General features: G+C 46.9%; 1 protein-coding gene across 1 annotated transcript in view; it reads right to left on the bottom strand.

Annotated features, from left to right (window-relative positions):
• The window catches only part of MED19 (mediator complex subunit 19), a 135669-nt gene that overhangs the window by 32419 nt on the left and 85098 nt on the right, over window positions 1-18152 (bottom strand). The window contains exon 2 of the mRNA XM_063958467.1: window positions 10197-10319. Coding sequence (XP_063814537.1) covers window positions 10197-10319 — 123 coding nt within the window. The remainder of the gene's footprint in view (window positions 1-10196; window positions 10320-18152) is intronic.

The raw sequence follows: 18152 nt of genomic DNA, 5'->3' as shown, positions 1-18152 counted from the left end.
TCGGGAGTAGAGACCCTGGAGAGAGTGTTGTTCCAACACCGTGCCCCAACCTCTCAAACTGGCGTCCGTCGTCAGCAGGACCCAGTTGGATATCCAGAAGGGACAGCCCCTGCTCAATCGTTGGTCCTGGAGCCACCAGCTCAGTGATAGGTGGACCTCCGGAGACAGCGATATCATGCAAGATCTGATCCAGTGTGGAAGGCCGTCCCACTTGGTCAGAATTAACTTCTGTAGAGGGTGAGAATGGAATTGAGCATACTCCACCATGTCCAAAGCCGACACCATGAGACCTAGCACTTGCATTGCCGAATTTATCGACACTTGCGGACGAGATAGGAAGCATTGAACTTTCTCCTGAGACAAGAACAACCGCTGGTTGCGAGTGTCCAATAACGCTCCCAGGTGCGCCATGCTCCGAGCAGGAACCAGGGAGGATTTCTTCCAGTTGCTTAGCCACCCATGGGCTTTCATGAATTGGACCGTCAGATCTAGATGACACAGGAGGAGAAGTTCTGGGGAGTTTGCCAGGATCAACAAATCGTCCAAGTACGGTAGGATCCTGACCCCTTTACGGTGTAGTACAGCCGTCATTACTTTGGTGAAAACACGCGGAGCCGTTGTCAAACCAAAAGGTAACGCCCGAAATTGGTAATGAAGGTTGCCCACCGCAAACCTCAGGTACTGCTGATGAGACACTGCAATAGGAATATGCAGGTAGACATCCTGCATGTCCAGGGAGACCATATAGTCCCCAGGCTCCAAGGCCAGAACAATAGAGCGCAGAGTTTACATACGAAACTTGGAACCCGCACATACTTTTTCAAGGACTTCAGACTGAGAATGGGCCGCGAGGACCCGTTCAGTTTCGGGACTAGAAACAGCGTTGAATAGTACCCCTTGCCTCTCTGAGTCAGAGGCACCTGTACTACCACTCCTGTGGTCAGGAGGGAATGTACTACCAAATGCAGAGTGTTTGCCTTTGCCGAGTCCAGAGGAACATCTGTCAGGCAAAATCGATGAGGGGGACGATTCTTGAAGGGTACGGCGTAACCTCGAGTGACGACTTTCCTTACCCAGGCATCGGAAGTAGTCTCCAACCATTCCTGGGCAAAACCTAGAAGTTTGCCCCAAAGCAACACGAGCTTGCTTTGGGTTCGCCTGACCTTTTGCTTTACCTGGAGGACGAAAGGGCCGAGGGAAAGTACTTTTAGCCTTCTGCGTGGAAGGAGCCGTACTAGGTAGGCAAGCTGTTTTAGCAGTCGCCAGATCAGCCACAATCTTATGGAGGTCTTCTCCAAAGAGAATGTTTCCCTTGAAAGGAAGCACCTCCAGGGTTTTTCTTGGAATCCATATCCACCGACCAGGATCTCAATCAATCAATCAAAGGATACGTCTGGCCAAGACGGACGTAGTAGCAGCCTTGGCCGCCAGCACCCCGGCATCGGAGGCCGCCTCCTTAAGGTACAGAGAAGCCGTGGCAATATACGAGACATTGTCGAGCATGCTCAGATGCGTTGGAAGGCAGCTCCGCCTCTAGCTCCTGAGCCCACGCCTCAAAAGGTTAAGCAGCCCATGTTGCTGCAATGGTTGGCCTATGCACAGCCCCCGTTAGAGTGTAAATCGCTTTCAAAAACCCTCCACACGTCTATCCGTCGGTTCCTTCAGAGAGGTGACGGTAGTTACTGGCAGAGCAGAGGAAACTACCATGCGTGCCACATGAGAATCTACAGGCGGAGGAGTTTCCCAATTTTTACAAAGCTCTGCAGAGAGGATAGCGAGCCAACAGTCTTATGCGGTGTGAATTTTGTTCCCGGGTTTTCCCAGGATTCCCGATTAACGTCAGCCAGGTGTTGAGAATGAGGTAAAGCTTGTTTAATCACTTTCTTACGTTTAAATCTGTATGGAATTTTAGAGACAGCCACAGGCTCCTGTTCATCAGAGACCTGAAGAATGCGCCAGATAGCCTCAATCAAAATCAGGGACATCCACCATCAACTTCCCTTACCCATCACAAGCATCTGAATCCGTGTCTGTGGGGTCAGTATATGCACCATCCTCCTCAGAGGATGTGTCCGGAATACCAGTGGATTGTGAGGAAGTAGTGGCCCGTTTAATAAGACGTCTTAGGTGGGCGAGAGTGAGATTTAGATTTAGTCAGTGACAGGTTCAAGTGCTGTAACCGAGTTGAGATTTGATCCGTCCATGGCAGATTAACTGCAGGGACCATAAACTGCTGCACATGTGGTCCCAAAGGGGGCGTCAGTTTAGTTAGTAGCGTATTTAACAGCGTGGAAAAGGTAGCCCAAGGTGGGTCACTTGTTGCCCCCGGTGCTACAGACCCACTGGGGGGGTGTGGGAGGGGGGGGGGGTAAGGAACCCCCTGAACCTGAACTCTGCTGCCATACATTCCTCCTAATAGTCCGCAGCATCACCACGCAATGTGGGAGAAGCCCCAGCTCCGTTGCCTCATGTAGCTGACATAATAAGCACAATATCAGGCAACCTGGTACAATCTTAGCAGCGATATAACTAGCAAGAACTCCCAGTGTAGTGCGACTTTCCTGTAGAGAGAGCGAGAGCAAGCGAGAGAGGAGTGAATTACCAGATATGGCAGCCACGCAGCAGCTACATGCACACACACATATAGTCACAAGTGTACCATGCAGAAATTATACAACCATAATACTGCACTGGACTAGCAATACACAGTAATACTCAGTATAGCTATATATGTAAACAGTAGATCTAACAAAACACAGTAGATACTGGATGTATGTCACAGAGCGTTTGTACCACACAGCCCTGAATGTATGCACTCTCTTAACCAACACTGTCCCTTGACAGGTAGAATACTTAAGTGTCCTGTACAGTGCACAGCGCTGGCGAGCACGCGGCTTTACAGAGGAGGATTTGCCCCAGCAGTCCCAGGAACAGCGCAGCTCCGTTGTGATGGCGGCTGCCAGGGAGTGAGGGAGAGATATGCAGCTCCAGGGCGGGAACATTTACCCAAATGTCGCCCTGGGGCTACAAGTTAGGCCTTATCCCTCTGCTGGCTTCCCCACCGGGCGCTGCGGGCTTGTTAAAATAAGAATTTACTCACCGGTAATTCTATTTCTCGTAGTCCGTAGTGGATGCTGGGAACTCCGTAAGGACCATGGGGAATAGCGGGCTCCGAAGGAGGCTGGGCACTCTAGAAAGATCTTAGACTACCTGGTGTGCACTGGCTCCTCCCACCATGACCCTCCTCCAAGCCTCAGTTAGGTACTGTGCCCGGACGAGCGTACACAATAAGGAAGGATTTTGAATCCCGGGTAAGACTCATACCAGCCACACCAATCACACCGTACAACTCGTGATATGAAACACAGTTAACAGTATGAAACAATAGAGCCTCTCAACAGATGGCTCAACAATAACCCGATTTAGTTAACAATAACTATGTACAAGTATTGCAGATAAACCGCACTTGGGATGGGCGCCCAGCATCCACTACGGACTACGAGAAATAGAATTACCGGTGAGTAAATTCTTATTTTCTCTAACGTCCTAGTGGATGCTGGGAACTCCGTAAGGACCATGGGGATTATACCAAAGCTCCCAAACGGGCGGGAGAGTGCGGATGACCCTGCAGCACTGAATGAGAGAACTCCAGGTCCTCCTCAGCCAGGGTATCAAATTTGTAGAATTTTGCAAACGTGTTTGCCCCTGACCAAGTAGCTGCTCGGCAAAGTTGTAAAGCCGAGACCCCTCGGGCAGCCGCCCAAGATGAGCCCACCTTCCTTGTGGAATGGGCATTGACAGATTTTGGCTGTGGCAGGCCTGCCACAGTATGTGCAAGCTGAATTGTACTACAAATCCAACGAGCAATAGTCTGCTTAGAAGCAGGAGCACCCAGCTTGTTAGGTGCATATAGGATAAACAGCGAGTCAGATTTTCTGACTCTAGCCGTTCTGGAAACATATTTTCAGTGCCCTGACAACGTCTAGCAACTTGGAGTCCTCCAAGTCCCTAGTAGCCTAGGCACCACAATAGGTTGGTTCAGGTGAAACGCTGACACCACCTTTGGGAGAAACTGGGGACGAGTCCTCAATTCTGCCCTATCCATATGGAAAATCAAATAAGGGCTTTTACAAGACAAAGCCGCCAACTTTGATACTCGCCTGGCAGAAGCCAAGGCCAATAACATAACCACCTTCCACGTGAGATATTTCAGATCCACGGTTTTTAGTGGTTCAAACCAATGTGATTTTAAGAAACTCAACACCACGTTGAGATCCCAAGGTACCACAGGAGGCACAAACGGGGGCTGACTCTGCAGCACTCCTTTTATAAATGTCTGAACTTCAGGTACTGAAGCTAGTTCTTTTTGAAAGAAAATCGACAGAGCCGAGATCTGTACCTTAATGGAACCCAATTTAAGGCCCATAGTCACTCCTGCTTGCAGGAAATGCAGAAATCGACCTAGTTGAAATTCCTCTGTTGGGGCCCTTTCGGCCTCACACCATGCAACATATTTTCGCCATATGCGGTGATAATGAGTTGCTGTAACCTCTTTCCTGGCTTTAGTAAGCGTAGGAATGACTTCCTCCGGAATGCCCTTTTCCTTCAGGATCCGGCGTTCAACCGCCATGCCGACAAACGCAGCCGCGGTAAGTCTTGGAACAGACAGGGCCCCTGCTGCCGCAGGTCCTGTCTGAGTGGCAGAGGCCATGGGTCCTCTGATATAAATTCTTGAAGTTCTGGGTACCAAGCTCTTCTTGGCCATCCACGAGTATCGTTCTTACTCCTCGCCTTCTTATTATTCTCAGTACCTTTGGTATGAGAGGCAGAGGGGAGAACACATAAACCGACTGGTACACCCACGGTGTTACCAGAGCGTCCATAGCTATCGCCTGAGGATCCCTTGACCCGGTGCAATATCTTTTATAGCTTTTTGTTGAGGCGGGACGCCATCATGTCCACCTGTGGCCTTTCCCAATGGTGTACAATCCTATTGGAAGACTTCTGGAGGAAGTCCCCATTCTCCCGGGTGGAGGTCGTGTCTGTTGAGAAGATCTGCTTCCCAGTTGTCCACTCCGGGAATGAACACTGCTGACAGTGCTAACACATGATTTTCCGCCTATCGGAGAATCCTTGTGGCTTCTGCCATCGCCATCCTGCTTCTTGTGCCGCCCTGTTGGTTTACATGGGCGACTGCCGTGATGTTGTCTGATTGGATCAGTACCGGCTGGTTTTGAAGCAGAGGCCTTGCCGGCCTCAGGGCATTGTAAATGGCCCTCAGGTCCAGAATATTTATGTGTAGGGAAATAACCTGACTTGACCAAAGTCCCTGGAAATTTCTTCCCTGTGTGACTGCCTCCCAGCCTCAAAGGCTGGAATCCATGGTCACTAGGACCTAGTCCTGTATGCCGAACCTGCGGCCCTCTTGAAGATGGGCACTCTGCAGCCACCACAGTAGAGATACCCTGGTCCTTGGAGACAGGGTTATCAGCCTATGCATCGGAAGATGCGATCCGGACCACTTGTCCAACAGGTCCCTCTGAAAAGTTCTTGTATGGAACCTGCCTAATGGGATTGCTTCGTAGGAAGCTACCATTTTTCCCAGGACTCGCGTGCAATGATGCACCGCTACCTATTTTGGCTTCAGGAGGTCTCTGACTAGAGATGACAACTCCTTGGCTTTCTCCTCCGGGAGAAACACTATTTCTGGTTTATGTCCAGAACCATCCCCAGGAACAGTAGACGTGTCATAGGAACCAGCTGTGACTTTGGACTGTTTAGAATCCAACCATGCTGTTGTAGCACTTTCCAAAATAGTGCTACCCCGACTACCAACTGCTCCTTGGACCTCGCCCTTATAACGAGATTGTCCAAGTACGGGATAATTACAACTCCCTTTTTTTGAAGGAGTATCAACATTTCGGCCATTACCTTGATAAAACACCCTCGGTGCCATGTACAGTCCAAACGGCAGTGTCTGGACTTGGTAATGGTAATCCTGTACCACAAATCTGAGGTACTCCTGGCGAGGATGGTAAATGGGGACATGCAGGTAAGCATCCTTGATGTCCCAGGATACCATGTAATCCCCCTCGTCCAGGCTTGGAATAACCGCCCTGAGCGATTCCATCTTGAACTTGAATTTTTGTGTTCAAGGATTTTAAATATAAAATGGGTCACACCGAACCATGCGGTTTCGGTACCCCAACCTTGTTTAAGTAGGGGCACCGTCCTTGTTTAAGTAGGGGCACCTTGAGTATTACCTGCTAGGAATACCGCTTATTAATTGCCTCTAGCACAGCCTCCCTGCCTGAGGGAGTTGTCAGCAAGGCATATTTTAGGAAACGGCGGGGGGGGGGGGGGGGGGGGGAGACATCTCGAATTCCAGCTTGTACCCCTGAAATACTACTTGAAAGAAACAGGGATCCACCTGTGAGCGAGCCCACTAATTGCTGAAATTTTTGAGACGGCCCCCCACCGTACCTGGCTACACCTGTGGAGCACCCGCGTCATGGTGTGGCCTCACAGGAGGCGGGGGAAGAATCTTGATTCTGGGAACAGGCTGACTGGTGCAGCTTTTTTCCCTCTACCCTTGTCTCTGTACAGAAAGGAAGCGCCATTTGACCCGCTTGCTTTTCTGAAGCCGAAAGGACTGTACCTTTGTCTGTGAGGAAACCTGAGGTATAATTATTTCTTCCCAGCAGTTGCTGTGGATACGAGGTCCCAGAGACCATCCCCAAATAATTCCTCACCCTTATAAGGCTCTCTATGCGCTTTTTAAGTCAGCATCACCTGTCCAGTGACAGGTCTCTAATACCCTCCTGACAGAATGGACATTACATTTATTTTGGATGCCAGCCGGCAAAATATCCCTCTGTGCATCCCCCATATATAAGACGACGTCTTTAATATGTTTTTATGTTTGCCAACTAGTATCCCTGTTTGACAGGGTCACCGACCACGCTGCAGCAGCACTATCTGCAGGTCTCAGTCTAGTACCTGAGTGTGTAAATACAGACTTCAGGATAGCCTCCTGTTTTTTATCAACAGGTACCTATTAAAGTGGCCGTATCCTAAGACGGCAGTGCCACCTTTTTTGACAAACGTGTGAGCGCCTTATCCACCCTAGGGGATATCTCCCAGCGTAACTTATCCACCTGGCGGGAAAGGGTACGCCATCAGTAACTTTTTATAAATTACCAGTTTCTTAACGGGGGAACCCACGCTTTCACACACTTCATTTATTCATCTGATGGGGGAACAAAACACTGCCTGTTTTTTCTCCCCAAACCTAAAACCCATTTTTAGAGGTGCTTGGGTTAAAGTCAGAAATGTATAACACATTTTTTATTGCCGGGATCACTTCACGGATGTTCCTAGTGGATTGTGTATATGTCTCCACCTTGTCGACACTGGAGTCAGACTCCGTGTCGACATCTGTGTCTGCCATCTGAGAGAGCGGGCGTTTTTGAGCCCCTGATGGCCTTTGAGACGCCTGGGCAGGCGCGGGCTGCGAAGCCGGCTGTCCCACAGCTGTTACGTCATCCACCCTTTTATGCAAGGAGTTGACACTGTCGGTTAATACCTTTCACCTATCCATCCACTCTGGTGTCGGCCCCACAGGGGGCGACATCACATATATCGGCCTCTGTTCTGTCACCATATAAGCCTCCTCATTCAACATGTCGACACAGCCGTACCGACACACCGCAGACACACAGGGAATGCTCTAAACGAGGACAGGACCCACAAAAGCCCTTTGGGGGGACAGAGTAAGAGTATGCCAGCACACACCAGAGCGCTATATATATATATATATATATATATATACAGGGACTAACTGAGTTATGTCCCTAATAGCTGCTTTTTATATAATATACTGTATACAGTGCCAATTTTAATGCCCCCCCTCTCTTTTCCCTCTTACTGTACTGTAGAATTGCAGGGAAGAGCCAGGGAGCTTCCTTCCAGCCGAGCTGTGAGGGAAAAATGGCGCCAGTGTGCTGAGGAGATAGGCTCCGCCCCTTTTTCGCGGCCTATTCTCCCGTTTTTTATGGAATTCTGGCAGGGGTATTTACCTCATATATAGCCCCTGGGGCCATATATTGAGGTATTTTAGCCAGCCAAGGTGTTTTTATTGCTGCCTCAGGGCGCCCCCCCCAGCGCCCTGCACCCTCAGTGACCGGAGTGTGAAGTGTGTGAGAGGAGCAATGGCGCACAGCTGCAGTGCTGTGCGCTACCTTGGTGAAGACAGTCTTCATGCCGCCGATTTTCCGGACCATCTTCTTGCTTCTGGCTCTGTAAGGGGGACGGCGGCGCGGCTCCGGGACCGAACATCAAGGCTGGGCCTGCGGTCGATCCCTCTGGAGCTAATGGTGTCCAGTAGCCTAAGAAGCCCAATCCGGCTGCAAGCAGGCGAGTTCGCTTCTTCTCCCCTTAGTCCCTCGCTGCAGTGAGCCTGTTGCCAGCAGGTCTCACTGAAAATAACAAATTCTAAGACTATAACTTTCTAAGAGCTCAGGAGAGCCCCTAGTGTGCATCCAACCTCGGCCGGGCACGAAATCTAACTGAGGCTTGGAGGAGGGTCATGGTGGGAGGAGCCAGTGCACACCAGGTAGTCTAAGATCTTTCTAGAGTGCCCAGCCTCCTTCGGAGCCCGCTATTCCCCATGGTCCTTACGGAGTTCCCAGCATCCACTAGGACTTTAGAGAAAAATGGGTTTTTCTAAGAGAAACACCCCCCACTTGTGTCCAGTGGAGTGGCTGCCCTTTACAGTGTCCACGCCAGCACGCGTGGCTCGCCTCCCACGGCCGAGCCGGATCGCGAGCCAAAGAGACCCCTTACCTCCCCTTGTACCTGCGGACATGCGATCCTGGAGGTCAGCGGCGAGTGCGTGTGACTAACAAAAGGACACCGGAGCCTCCGCTGTAGTTACCCAGCAACCAGGGCGTGAGGAGTATACAGTGCCGCTGGGGGAGTGATGGAGCTGCAGCAAAGGATGTCTATCTGACATACATAAAAGCTGCAGCCCTCGAAGTCTTCAAAATGTCCTCTTTCCTTTTGAAATAAGCTATAATATGGGCTGCAGGAGCAGCCCTCCTGTTGATTGCCTACTTACTGCATGGCACCAACTTACAAACTGAGCTCCTGTGTACGGAGGCGTGGTTATAGAGGAGGCTGTGCATCTTGGGAACAGTCAAAGCTTTGAGCCTGTTGGTGCCTCGGATCAAGATCCTACTCTACATCCCGATGTTAATCCTTGTATACCCCGCAGCAGAAACATACATACACCTGAGGGGGTTCTAGGAATTCTTCAGTGTTGACCGGAATTGCCAACATTCTCATCTGTGCTGTACTATATGACCCGGCACTATACAAGTCCATTCCTTTCCCCCCCCTCCCCAAGGAGGGTCCCTACTAGGGATTTAATTATTTCCATTCAAGTTAACACAATTGCTACAAGATGTATATGAAAAGGGACTTGAACTCTCTTCCCATGGAAAAAGTTGTCAACTGCAGGTGACATTAGGTATACTCTGCAAAAGATAGTCTGACCAACAGAAAAAGTTGCCTTGCGCATTCATAACAAGCTATTGTGAAGTAACAAATGCAAACTGAGCATAAACAGGCATAAGTGTTGATGAGGTACTCATAGGGATCAATAAGGTTTCCCTGCAATGAATAAGGTACGGGTACATTTACAGGATATGGTCCTACAAACAAAAATAAGACAACACGTTGCACGTTTGTGGGGGTATATAGCGGATCGGTCCTGAGGTACTAGAAACCGGCCATACTGCCATAGAGTTCTGTAATACCTGGGTTGCGGATTCATTACTTGCAACCCTGTCTGAAATCTGAGAAATCCAAGATTTGATAGAGGAAAACCATTCAGGTTCCCTTGCTGGAATCTGTGCTAAACCAGTACTATCCTGATTACATGGAATGGGATCATCCTGGGAGAACATAGCCTCCGCAGCATATGACAGTGTCCCTGGACATAAGCTAAAGGAGACCACACACACACACACCACGATCTTCGCTGGTATAGTCATTAATTCATAATATTCTTCTTGCTCTCTTTTTTTCTACCTTAATAAGAAAATGAATGCTCCAAATTGCTTTCCAGCTACTCTTCACCTGCGGGTCCTCTACTCCCAGCGCGCCACTGTTCCATACTATCAACCTGTTCTTACCTGGGAGGTCTGGGAGAAAGTTACTGAGTTTTTCTTTGACTTTTTTGCCACAGAATTTACCAAAGGAATGTTCCAAATTATAATGCAGTATAAGATTGACACTGCCTGTGAGGTCAGATAGTCCTAAAAATAAAAGAAAAATTAAGATAGGTCAGAAGTGCTGGTATATTTCACCGACATTCATGAGTTATATCCTAATAGAAAGAAACATAGTGAGAACGCCTGGGAAAATACTATCATGGCTCAAGTTCAGAACATGGGACCCCAAGGCTACTACTATCCACATGACCATCTATTGGTAATAGTAACCAAGAGCGAGCCACCATTGAAGCATGGTGAGCTTAGCAAGCCAGCGAGGGTACACGTTTTAATGATGTTCTAAAGCAGTTTAGTTCTGCTAACCCGGAGGGTGCCATGTTCTGAACTTGAACCTATAGTCAGTCGTATAAGGTAAAAAAATAAAAATAATAAAAAATACTCATGTTACTAAAAAGGTGGAAAAATCATTATTATCCACATAAATACAATACCCTTCTATGTATAAAGGTGACAATACATATTGGGGGGTGGATTAAGTTTGGCTCAACATGCCACTGGGCACTTACAGTAGTGCAGAGTACATCAAATTCACACCTTTAGGGAACAGCAGGACATGGTGTCGTACCGTACCAGCACATCACATGTATATATCAGGAATAGTATCCCCCTTCCCCGTAAATTATTATTATACAAAAATAGGATTTTGGTTACCCACTGGTAAATCCTTTTCTCGTAGTCCATAGAGGATGCTGGGGTCCACATTAGTACCATGGAGATGTACCAAAGCTCCCAGAACGGGAGGGAGAGAAAAATCTACTGCAGAACTGATTGACCAAACTTCAGGTCCTCAGAGGCCGAAGTATCGAACTTAGCAAACGTGTTCGACCCAGACCAAGTTGCTGCTCGGCAAAGTTTTAACGCCGAGACACCTCGGGCAGCCGCCCAGGAAGAACCCACCTTATGAGTAGAGTTGGCCTTAACAGATTTAGGACACGGCAATCCTGCCTTAGTTTCCTGGGAACCTGCCACAGCAGGATTCTTGGATTTAGCTCGACCTCCCCTAAAGAAGGTTTTGGACAGCTTGGCCTTTCTAGGCTTGTTAGGCTGAAAGGACTGCGATGCTGATGAAGAGAAGAATTTCTTCGGAGCAGGTGCAGCTGAGGGAAGGAACGGAGACTTACCTGCCGAAGCCGTGGATATCCACGCATCCAAAGCTTCCCCAAAGACAGCCTGACCTGTGTAGGGTAGGGACACCACTTTTTCTGGATTCCGCCTCGGCCGACCACTGGCGCAACAACAGTCCCCGACGAGTTGAAACAGACATGGAAGAAATCCCCACAGCCATGGAACCCATGGATTCTACCATAAAACCTGCTGAATCGTGAATGTTACGCAAAAAAACAATTCAACATCACCCTTATCCATTGTATCCAAATTCTCAAGTAAGGTGCCGGACCATTTTACTATAGCTTTTGCAATCCATGCACTAGCAATAGTGGGCTGTAATATGGCCCCCGAAGCTGTGTACATCGATTTAAGTGTATTATCAATCTTTCAATCAGCCGGCTTCTTTAAGGCGGTAGATCCCGGAATAGGCAAAACCACCTTTGAGAGTCTGGACACAGATGCGTCAATTGGTGGGCTTACCCATTTTTTTCTATCCTCCTCAGGGAAAGGAAACACCACCTGCACCCTTTTAGGAATCACATTTTTTCTCAGGGTTTTCCCATGCTTTCTCAAATATAGCATGCAATTCCTTTGACGCAGCGAAAGTTAGCGAGGCTTTCTTATTTTCAGTGAAAAAAAAGCCTCCACAACCTGCTCAGGTGTGGTATCATTAATATGCAACACATCCTTGATAGCCTCTATCATCAATTGCACCCCCTTTGCAAGAGAGGCAGACCCCCGCAACACATCCCCATTACAGTCTGTGGTGTCAGAATTGGTATCAGTGTCATCTTGCATGACATGAACAAGTGCACGTTTGTGGGGGTATATAGCGGATCGGTCCTGAGGTACTAGAAACCGGCCATACTGCCATAGAGTTCTGTAATACCTGGGTTGCGGATTCATTACTTGCAACCCAGTCTGAAATCTGAGAAATCCAAGATTTGATAGAGGAAAACCACTCAGGTTCCCTTGCTGGAATCTGTGCTAAACCAGTACTATCCTGATTACATGGAATGGGATCATCCTGGGAGAACATAGCCTCTGCAGCATATGACAGTGTCCCTGGACATAAGCTAAAGGAGACCACAAAACACTCCACACACACAGGGGAGGGCAGACACAGTTTTACCCCCAAGAATGGAAAGAGACTCACAGATTGGAGCCAACCCACACACAGTGCTTATTACCAAAGGGAGACCCCTTGTCAGCGCTGACTGTGCACCTTAATAGGATAATTGGGGAGTAGTACTGCGCTATTAATAGGTGTGAATTAGCAGCTCCTATTAGGTGAGATAATTTACGATGAATACTTGTTAGGAGTGCATCAAGGCAGTGACATCAAAGACCAGCACCACTGCTCAAGAAAACGCGGCGAAGCACTGCTCGTTTAAACATTTAAGGGAACCAGCCGGCTAACAAGGGAAGATCGTCCGCTAAAGGTTAGTAAGAGCCAGGGACAGATAGAAAGTATTGTTCTTAGCAATAACTATTGCGGACCCAGCTGCCGGCAAATAACGGAACCCGCTGCTGTCTCACTTGTACGGACTATCACTCATAATAAAAGCATTCCAAAAAAGAGCTTTAAACATTTTACTAACAATTTATTTACAGGTATTGCAGTGTTTGTATTTATATATAATTTTTCTTAAGCGCTCCTAACAAGTATTTATTATAAATTATGCACCTTACTAGGATACAGAGTCGTATTGCAGCCTCCCCCTCCCCTTCTACAACCCCCTGGTACCGTAAGAGATAGCTGGAGTTGCTGTGGAGGGACCTTCTTTCTCCTGATCAGCGCTGTGCAGGCAGGAAATATACGTTATGGTAAGAACTTACCGTTGATAACGTGATTTCTCCTATGTCCACAGGTATCCACAGGATAACTTTGGGATATTGTCGAGCGACAGCGAAAATGGCACCAACACTGTCACGAGCTTTCTGACCTCCCAGGATGCATTGGGGCCTTCACCATATAGTCCCACCCACTGACTCAGTCAAATCAGTTCTTTCCACAGCGATTTTAGGCAGGAACATCAGGCAGAGACCTGTTTAGGCGATAAGAACACACATGCACACCCTTCCATGCAAGAAGGAAGAGGTTTTAGTGATTGTCTAGATCAGGGCTGGCCAAACCGGTCCTCGAGATCTACCAACAGTTCATGTTTTCCAGGTCTCCTGGAGATCTGTAGAATTGTCAGGTAAGAATAAATGCAGCACATCTTAATTAGTAATGATTACACCTGTGTACTAGCTAGGTGGTCTGGAAAATGTGACCTGTTGGTAGATCCCTGTGGATACCTGTGGACATAAGAGAAATCACGTTATCAACGGTAAGTTCTTACCATAACGTATATTTCTCTGGCTGGGTTCACAGGATTATCCACAGGATAACATTGGGATTCCCAAAGCCATTTTAGTGGTGGGGACGCTCCTGATTGCACAGGAGGACCTTTCGCCCGAAGTCTGCGTCATGAGAGGCAAAAGTATCCAAGGCATAATGTCTAATGAATGTGTTTATGGAAGACCATGCGGCTGCCCTACATATCTGTTCTGCTGAAGCACCTTGTTGTGCTGCCCCAGAAGGACCTACCTTACGTGTAGTGTGTGCAGAGACATTAGCCGGAATAGGGAGATCTGCATGAGAATAAGCTTCTGATATTAGCATTCGGAGCCATCTCGCCAGCGTCTGTTTACTAGCAGGCCATCCTCTCCTATGGAATCCGTAGAGGATGAAGAGAGAATCTGTTTTCCTGATGGCACTAGTACGATCTACGTAGATTCTTAAAGCCCGGACCACGTCCAGCGACGCTTCTCCCGCAGATAGTCCCGATACCTGAAAAGCTGGGACTACAATCTCTTCATTCAGGTGAAACTTTGATACCACCTTTGGAAGATAGCTAGATCTCGTTTTGAGAACTGCGCTGTCTGGAGAAAAAAAACGTAGGAATGGAGACTTACATGATAATGCTCCTAAATCTGACACTCTTCTGGCTGACGCCATTGCCAGTAAAAAAAAAAAAAGAACTTTAACCGTTAACCACTTGCTCTCTCAAGTGGTTCAAACAGAGGACCATGGAGGAATTTAAGAACTAAATTCAAATCCCAGGGAGCTGCAGGAGGAACAAATGGAGGTTGAATATGTACTACTCCTTGAAAAAATGTATGTACATCCTGTAGGTCAGCAATCTTCTGCTGAAACCATACAGTTAACGCTGAAACTTAAACCCTCAAGGAAGCAATTTTCAACCCTTTATCCAATCCTGCCTGAAGGAAATCCAAAATCCTAGCTACTTTAAAAGATCTCGGATTGTAATTTTTTTCAGAACACCAATGAATATAGGCTTGCCATATTCTATAATAAACACGGGCCGAAGAAGGCTTTCTTGCTCTAAGCATGGTTTGGATTACTTGCTTTGAAAATCCTTTAGCCTCTAAGATAGAGGTTTCAACAGCCACGCCGTCAAAGACAGGCGATCCAGATGACTGTGACAACAAGGACCCTGCATTAGCAGATCTGGACGTTGAGGGAGCAGTATCGGTGCTTCCACGGACATTACATAGAAACATAGAATTTGTCGGCAGATAAGAACCACTTGGCCCATCTAGTCTGCCCCTTTTTTTTTTTTTATATTATTTTTTATCACTAACCTTATTTGATCCTAATTTCTTTGTAAGGATATCCTTATGTCTATCCCATGCATGTTTAAATTGCTCTACTGTCTTAGCCTCTACCACCTCTGATGGGAGGCTATTCCACTTGTCCACTACCCTTTCTGTGAAATAATTTTTCCGCAAATTTCCCCTGAACCTCCCCCCCTCCAGTCTCAGTGCATGTCCTCGTGTCCTATTGCTTCTCTTCATTTGGAGAATGTTTCCCTCCTGGACTTTGTTAAAACCCTTCATATATTTGAAAGTTTCTATCATGTCCCCCCTTTCCCTTCTCTGCTCCAAACTATACATATTGAGATTTCTTAGTCTTTCTGGGTATGTTTTGTGATGTAGGCCATGCACCATTTTAGTTGCCCTCCTTTGTACAGTTTCTAATGTATTAATATCCTTTTGAAGATATGGCCTCCAGAACTGAATACAGTATTCTAGATGAGGCCGTACCAATGACCTATACAGTGGCATTATTACTTCTTTCTTTCTGCTGCTGATTCCTCCCCCAATGCAGCCAAGCATCTGACTAGCCTTCCTCATTGCCTTGTTACATTGCTTACCTGCTTTTAAGTCATCTGAAATAGTGACTCCTAGATCCCTTTCCTCCTCAGTAGTTTCCAGTATAGTGCCATTAATACTGTATTTAGCTTTAGGATTTTTGAGACCCAAGTGCATGATTTTGCATTTTTTGGCATTAAACTGTAATTGCCAGGCTCTTGACCATTCCTCTAGTCTACCTAGATCCTCAATCATTTGTTTTACCCCACCTGGTGTGCCTACCCTGTTGCATACCTTTGTGTCATCTGCAAAAAGGCATACTTTCCCTTTAATGCCATTTGCAATGTCACCAATAAAGATATTAAAAAGCACTGGTCCAAGTACAGATCCCTGGGGTACTCCACTGGTAACATTTCCCTCCTGTGAATGCACTCCATTTACCACAACTCTCTGTTTTCTATCCTTCAACCAAGATCTTATCCATTCAATAATCCTAATATCCAATCCCAAACTTTCAAGTTTATTTAGCAGTCTGCGATGTGGAACTGTGTCAAAAGCCTTACTAAAGTCTAGATAAGCTATATCCATGGCTCCACCTTTATCCATCACTTTAGTCACACAATCAAAAAAGTCAATAAGATTTGTTTGACATGATCTCCCCCCAGTGAATCCATGCTGTTTGGGATCCAGTAAATTGCCGGATTTGAGATAATCTACAACTCTTTCTTTTAAGAGTGTTTCCATCAATTTCCCTACTACTGATGTAAGACTCACTGGTCTGTAGTTGTTTGCCTCTTCCTTGCTTCCACTTTTGTGCAGTGGGACTACGTTTGCTCTTTTCCAGTCCCCTGGAATTTCTCCTGTAGCTAATGACTGGTTGAATAATTCTGTCAATGGTGCTACCAGCACCTCTTTAAGTTCTTTTAGTATCCTTGGATGTATCCCATCTGGCCCCATAGATTTGTCCACTTTCAGCTTTGAGAGTTCTGTTAGGACCTTCTCCTCTGTAAATGTACTTGTTTAATTTTCCTGAATATCCCTGCAACTTAACTGTGGCCCCTTCCCCTCTCTTTCAGTAGTAAATACTGAGCAAAAATAATCATTAAGATGATCTGCTATTAAATTGTCTCCTTCAACAAGACTCCCAGTGTCCGTCTTTAGTTTTATAATTCCGCCTTTTGTTTTTCTCTTTTCGCTTATATACCTAAAAAAAGTTTTGCCTCCTTTACCCACTGACTGGGCCATTTTCTCCTCAGCTTCTGCCTTTGCACATCTGATTACCTTCTTTGTCTCCTTCTGTCTAACAAGATATATCTTTTTGTCTTCATTATTTTGTGTCTGCTTATATTTCCTAAAAGCCATCTTTTTTGCTCTCACAATATTTGCTACTTCTTTTGCAAACCACACTGGCTTCCTTTTCCTTGTGTTTTTCCTAACAGTTTTGATACAAAGGTCTGTTGCCTTCAATATTGCACATTTGAATGTTTCCCACCTCTCCTGCACTGTTTCCAAGTTCCTCCACTCTGCCAAAGAATCACTTACACATTTTCCCATCCCTACAAAATCAGCCTTCCTAAAATCCAACACCTTTGTTTTTGTATGGGACAAGTCAGTCTCTGTCTTAATGCTGAACCATACTGCTTGATGATCACTGGATCCCAGGTTTTCACCCACTTTTAAGTCCGATAATCTGTCTCCATTTGTAAGTATTAAGTCTAATATTGCGTCTTTCCGAGTGGGCTCCCTCACCAATTGGTGGAGGGATGCTCCCTGAAGGGAATTTAAAATGTTCCTACTTCTAGTGGAACTAGCAACAGACACCTCCCAGTTTACATCAGGAAGATTAAAGTCTCCCATGATTATTACCTCTCCTTTTAATGCCATTTTAGTTATGTCCTGCAATAGGTTCTTGTCAAGTTCCTCTTCCTGACCTGGTGGCCTCAACAGATCTGTGTACCAATGCCTTCTTGGCCAAGCTGGAGCTATTAGAATGATTGCTCCTTTTGCCTGTTTTATCTTTCTCACTACTCTGGGTAACAGATATTGGAGGGAACAGATACGCCAGCTGAAACCTCCATTCTACTGACACTGCGTCTACCAGGACCGCTCCTGGGTCCCTTGTTCTTGATCCGTACCTCAGAACTTTGTTGTTTAGACGAGACGCCATAAGGTCTATCTCCGGTAGACCCCATCTGTTCACCAGTGTCTGAAACACTTCTGGGTGTAGTGCCCATTCGGTTTCCTGAATGGTGTGCAGACTGAGAAAATCTGCTTCACAATTTAGTACACCCGGGACAAATACTGCAGACAATGCCGGGAGATGGAGTTCTGCCCATCTTAGAATGGGAGTTACTTCCTCCATCAGACTCTTGCTGTGAGTTCCTCCTTGATGATTGAGGTAGGCTACTGCCGTCGCATTGTCTGAGCGGATCTGGACTGGTCTTCCTTGTAGATTGTCCTTTGCCTGAACCAGAGCCAAGTAAATGGCTCTTATTTCTAACAGATTTATCGGCAGGCGACTTTCCCTTGCAGTCCATTTTCCTTGGAACCATAGGCTTCAGAGTACCACACCCCAGCCTTGCAGGCTGG

This window comes from Pseudophryne corroboree, chromosome 3 (genome assembly GCF_028390025.1).
Source record: "Pseudophryne corroboree isolate aPseCor3 chromosome 3, aPseCor3.hap2, whole genome shotgun sequence".
NCBI classification, from domain to species: Eukaryota; Metazoa; Chordata; class Amphibia; order Anura; family Myobatrachidae; genus Pseudophryne; species Pseudophryne corroboree.
This window is presented reverse-complemented; position numbering and strand designations above follow the sequence as displayed.